Source organism: Bufo bufo, chromosome 7 (assembly GCF_905171765.1).
Source record: "Bufo bufo chromosome 7, aBufBuf1.1, whole genome shotgun sequence".
Taxonomy (NCBI): Eukaryota; Metazoa; Chordata; class Amphibia; order Anura; family Bufonidae; genus Bufo; species Bufo bufo.
Genome location: NC_053395.1, coordinates 170,007,209 through 170,012,777, shown reverse-complemented (window position 1 = coordinate 170,012,777; position 5,569 = coordinate 170,007,209). Strand labels below are relative to the sequence as shown.

The following is a 5,569-nucleotide window of genomic DNA, read 5'->3' as shown; positions in this document are numbered from 1 at the left end:
CAAGTCAATGGGGACGGATCCGTTTTCTCTGACACAATAGAAAACGGATCCGTCCCCCATTGACTTTCAATGGAGTTCATGACGGATCCGTCTTGGCTATGTTAAAGATAATACAACAGGATCCTTTCAGAACGGATGCAGACGGTTGTATTATCAGTAACGGAAGCGTTTTTGCTGAACCCTGCCGGATACAGCAAAAACGCAAGTGTAAAAGTAGCCTTAGCTAGTAGAGAGGAATCTACTGTCTGGTTAGGTTCACACTTCAGTTATTCGGTCAGTTATTTCCATCCGTTAGGACTTACGCACACGACTGTATGTATTTTGCGGACCACAATACACGGATCCAGATTACTTCTGCGCGCATTCCGTATTTTGCGGAACGGAACAGATGGCCCCTAATAGAACAGTACTATCCTTGTCCGTAATGCAAACAAAAATAGAACATGTTTTAATTTTTTTTGCGGAACGGACACGTGGACATACGGAAACATACGGAGTAACTTCAGCTTTTCTTTGTTTGTTTTTTGCGGACCCATTAAAATGAATGTTTCCGCATACGGTCTGTAAAAAAATGAAACGGACACAAAAAAGATAATATATTCATGTACATGAGCCCTTATTGTAAGCCAAAACCAGGAGTGAAGCCTATTTGGAGATAAGGTATAATGGTAAGATTTGCACCTTTTCTGTATACTGGACCCACACATGGTCTGGGCTCACAATAACGGATGGAAATAACTGACCAAATAGCTGATGTGTGAACTCAGTCTTATTCTCTAGAGACAATCTATAATGACCATAAGCATACAGCAAACTTTCCAGACTGGCGACAGACCAGATAGGACAACTTGCTGCTTGTCATCACAATAAATGTATCACATCTGTCTAGTGTGCTTCTTTTATTGGCAATATTATATTGCAGTTTATCACTGGCATTGCCTTTCCTGACATTCTCTGCCAATTGTTCTACAGGTAAGTGCACAATCACAGCAATGATGGACTCTGCATTAACCATTAGCCTCACTGGCAGGCAGGAGAACAGTTGCCCTTTTAAGACTACCCCTCCCTTCTTGCTTTAGGGGTGTGAGTTGGGAGGAGATTGATGGCCAGGGATGCAGATTCATTATCATGTGAAGGGCTGGAGGAGGGAGAGAGATAGGAGGTAAAGAGGAGAAAGAGCAGAGAAGGAAGAGGAGGGTGCTTTTCTGGATGTGGATGACAACCCCTCCACCTACCCCGGGGATCCCGCAGACCGCACTCACCCTGGATGACCAGTCTGCAGCCCTGGCATAGTGCTGCCACCAGACATGCACCTTGGGTGAGGCTGCTGGGGCCAGGAGGACAGGGGACTCGTCTACCGAGGAGAGATCCCAGTGTCTCTGGCCACATTGCAGACTAGCAGGGTATGCATGGGCTGAGGATCCTCAGAGGGCACCACAGGCAGGTCACCACCGTCTTCTGCTGCCTCTAGACATGGGGAACATCTCCTCCAACATCTCCTCCTTCCAGTCCCTGCACATTGTCATGCTCGGCCTGGACTCTGCCGGGAAGACCACCGTGTTGTATCGGCTGAAGTTCAATGAGTTTGTCAACACGGTGCCCACCATCGGCTTCAACACTGAAAGGATACGGCTGAGCAACGGGGCAGCCAAGGGGATCAGCTGCCACTTCTGGGATGTGGGGGGTCAGGAGAAGTTGCGCCCCCTCTGGAAGTCCTACAGCCGATGTACGGACGGGATCATCTACGTGGTGGACTCTGTGGACTCAGATCGTCTGGAGGAGGCCAAGACCGAGCTGCACAAGGTGACCAAGTTTGCAGAGAACCAGGGAACTCCTCTCCTGGTCATCGCCAACAAGCAGGATTTACCCAAGTCCCTGTCAGTGGCTGAGATTGAGAGGCAGCTGGCACTGCAGGAACTGAGCCCATCTACCCCCTACCACATCCAGCCGGCCTGTGCTATCATTGGAGAGGGCCTCACAGAAGGCATGGACAAACTCTATGAGATGATCCTCAAGAGAAGGAAGACCCTCAAGCAGAAGAAGAAGCAGCGGTAACCCTGGGTTATTGGTTGGCCAAGCAAAGATTTGCCCACCAGGATTATGGCTGCTGTTGGCTTGGCATTTCTAGATACCTACAGACTCCTTGCACTGTGTGACAAGGGGACCCAGTTTACCCAAGAGGCAGGGCAGGACCCTGCTGCCATTTAACCCCTTGTGTCATTGCTGAGCAATATGTGCCACCCTCCAGAGGCTAAAAGGGAGTGTAATAAAATGGTGTACTGAAGTGACCCGGTGACAAGTGTCCTCTGTGCCAGTGGACCACATATGTTGAGTGATAGACCTTATTCCAATCTGTATAATTTATCTATCCTCCCACCAAAAAAAAAATAATTATGAAATGAAACTTGAAGTTTTTAAGTGTCCAGTGTTGACATTATTATCTGTGGACATGTCCTGGTGTCACCGCCTCCTGTGGTATGAGGGGTCTGCAGGGGGCTGATGTCTTTCCTGTCTGGTCTGACAAGCTGTGCCTGGTGTTCATTTTTTCCTTCCTCCACTGTTTTCTCTCATTCATAGCCACAGGTGACAAATGTAACATGAATTTTGTGCTACATTTCTGTGATTCAGTCTCACGATGGATGGGGGGGGGGTGGGGGGGGGAATGGTTTTTCACGTTTTGGGTTGGGATCCATGACTGGTATCATCTGGTGCCCATTTCTACTGCATGAGCTTAATATGTGAGATTGCTAGAATCGCCTGTTCTCTTTTGTCTTTTCTAGCCTCCATATTATTTGCACTCTTACTAAAAATGATTGTTGAATTTTAATGGCTCCCTCGTCTGTCTGTTATTTGTCAGTCTCTGTGGTGTCTTTGCATTCGTGGTGGGCGACCCTCCTCATGTTATAACGGGGAAAAGGGGGCGCAAACAGGAAATAATGCACTTGTCTGTGTGCAACAGATTTCTCGATAGAATGTATCTAATACAAGATCTCCATACTTACCTATAAGGGTAGAGAGGGCGGTATATTGACAGATTATTTGTGGGTTTTTTCCATTTCCCTGAATATCATGAGTAGAGATGGGAGAATCTATTTGACATTGTTTTTAGATGTCACCAAGGAGTGAATTTTGAAAGCTTTTTTCCTCTCTAATCATGAGCTATTCATGGCTGATCTGTATGAAGATCAGCAACAACAGGGCAGGGATCCTCCTCGCCATGGTAAGCCATGTTTGACTATGTCCCATCTGCACTAATATCAATATTTATCAGCACATTCTACAAATATCTAGACAAGAATGGGTTATATGTATGTACAAAAAGTGCAATATCATGCACACAGACACGTAAGAAGAAACAAGGCCTAGCAGAGAGACCATCGGTGGTTTCTTGAGTCATCGTCTACTACTATAGCATTTGCTCTCAAGCTTGGTCTGGGTGATGGATGCTGTGTGTTACTTATGTCTAGATGTAGCTTGGTGGTCTGTCTGCAGCAGCCAGACTTGGCTTGGTCAAACTGTCTCTGTCATAGCCGCTGTCTTCATATGTTGAGACTCTGTCCAGAAAGGCGTTGTCAGTGGTCTCCCTGTTGTGTCCGCAGCCATATGTCCAGCTGTTTTTATACTTTCAAGTGGTAAAGAATATGTTTTTTTTTAGCAGGCTGAGGAGAGTCACTGTGTAAGCAGCTGCTGCTGTTTCTACTAATCCTATGAGGAGTTGGTTTTTAGAATGTATCATTTTCTATACAGTCGTGCCATTTTCATTTTTTATACATTTTTTTTCCTAAATTATATTAAACCACGGTTAAGAATTTTATGTGAAGAATTACTAATGGGTTATTGCTAGAATAATGAATAGTGAATGACGGTTTTTAATGCATCTTATGATAGGATGTGATTTTACAAGGTTCCCAACAGTCAGTGGAACTAATCATTACTAATATCCACGAGCTTCTCAAACACGTGGTGCGTTTTATGTGTCTTGTCAAGTATCATGATGGCAGTATTTCCATCATACAAATTATTAATGAAAAGCAAATACTGGGCCAAGGAATAGTGTGAGTTCTATATACTCACAATATTGTTTTTATGCTTCCAGTACCGGAGCAGCAACTAGCTCTTCTATTTGGGGTCACGGGATTGTCTGGACAGGCCAAAATGTCCAGCCCTGTCAATCAAGCGTCAGGGAGAGAGTCCTCAGATTTGGGGACACCCCATCGCTGGTGCAGAACTCTACTTCATGACACTATGAATCAATTCACTCATCTCTAGTTGCAGTTCCTGCTTACTTTGTTCTAGATATTGAAGACTTATTCTCAGGATAGGTCATCGATATCAGATTGGTGGGGGGTCCGACACCTGGAGCTGTTTTCAGCAGCTGAAAATTACACAGTATACGGAGCCAGAAGAAGACAGCTCCATCCACTGTGTAGTCTCTTACACTCTAGTGAATGGGCCGCCCACTCAGCTCCCACTGACTTGAATGCGTTGTCAGCAGTTTAGCATACTCAAAACTGCTGACAGCTTCCCTTTAAATTTTTCTATGTCACAAGTACCGTCATTAATTTTCTGCATGGCTTGAGCTAGAGAGTGGACCAGACAAACAGTTTCTGCTCACATCTACATTCTGGAGTTCTGTCAAGCTTTCCAGTATTTTAGATGGCAAAGGTTCTTAGCACTATTGTTTCTATAAGAATACCAAAACCTCAACAGAACTCAAGACAGACCCCCGTTAAAGTGAATAGGGTAAAGAAATGTCCATTTGGATCTGGGCCAAAAATAAATCCATCAAAATGTCATGGTTTATGTTAGGGGCTTGCACTGTCACGGCTACGTTGCGAATGAACACTGTGGTGGCACGCGGTTACTACGTTTTTTGCAAATTATTTTTTTCAGTGGTTGAATTTGCAAAACTGCACAACTTTTACAATCGGTCGCATCTTTGGTGCATAGTGGCTGCTCCATCTGCCTATATCTGGGGAAAGAACTAATTACAAACTAAGAACAAACTAATGTGCATAAGGGAATGATATATATATATATACAGTAAATCCTTCATACCCCTGCGCACCTTACAGAATATATGCAGACAGTTTGTACATCCCAGCATACAAAAATATTGTCCTAACAGTGTTGGCCGTAGAACCAGCCCGTCTGTCATTTTGCAAGTGTTGGTAGAGGAATCAAAGCATACATGTCACCTGTGAATATAGGCAATGCTGACACTTTGTTAGACCAGTTTTTCTACATAAGGGCCCTTGTGTTTGTCAGTATCAGGATGTATTTACTTGTCTGCTAACTCTTCTTTATAGGGGTTGTCTCACAAACAGCATTTATCACCTTTCTGGAGGATAAGTGATACATGTAGGATCTCTGGGTGTTTGACAGCTGGGACTCCTATTGATCATACCAATGTGCATGGGCATCACTGCTCCATTCATGGCTCAGCAGTCTGTGCCCCGCTATGTTATCCCCATAGAAGTGAATGGAGCAGTGATCACAGGTCCACACCACCCACCTCTCCGTTCACAACTTGGAAGTCCCTTAGGGCTCATGCACACGACCGTATGTA

At 44.9% G+C, this 5,569-nt stretch overlaps 1 protein-coding gene across 1 annotated transcript; it reads left to right on the top strand.

Moving 5' to 3' along the window:
- Window positions 1-1,125: 1,125 nt before the first annotated feature.
- ARL4C (ADP ribosylation factor like GTPase 4C) lies at window positions 1,126-3,770 on the top strand. Its single transcript, XM_040440571.1, has one exon. It carries the CDS (start codon window positions 1,474-1,476, stop codon window positions 2,053-2,055), a length of 582 nt encoding a protein of 193 aa, XP_040296505.1. The 5' UTR covers window positions 1,126-1,473; the 3' UTR covers window positions 2,056-3,770.
- Window positions 3,771-5,569: the final 1,799 nt, after the last annotated feature.

Excerpts from the sequence above, each read along its gene's own strand:
- ARL4C (XM_040440571.1), top strand. The coding sequence starts at position 1,474 with ATGGGGAACATCTCCTCCAACATCTCCTCCTTCCAGTCCCTGCACATT.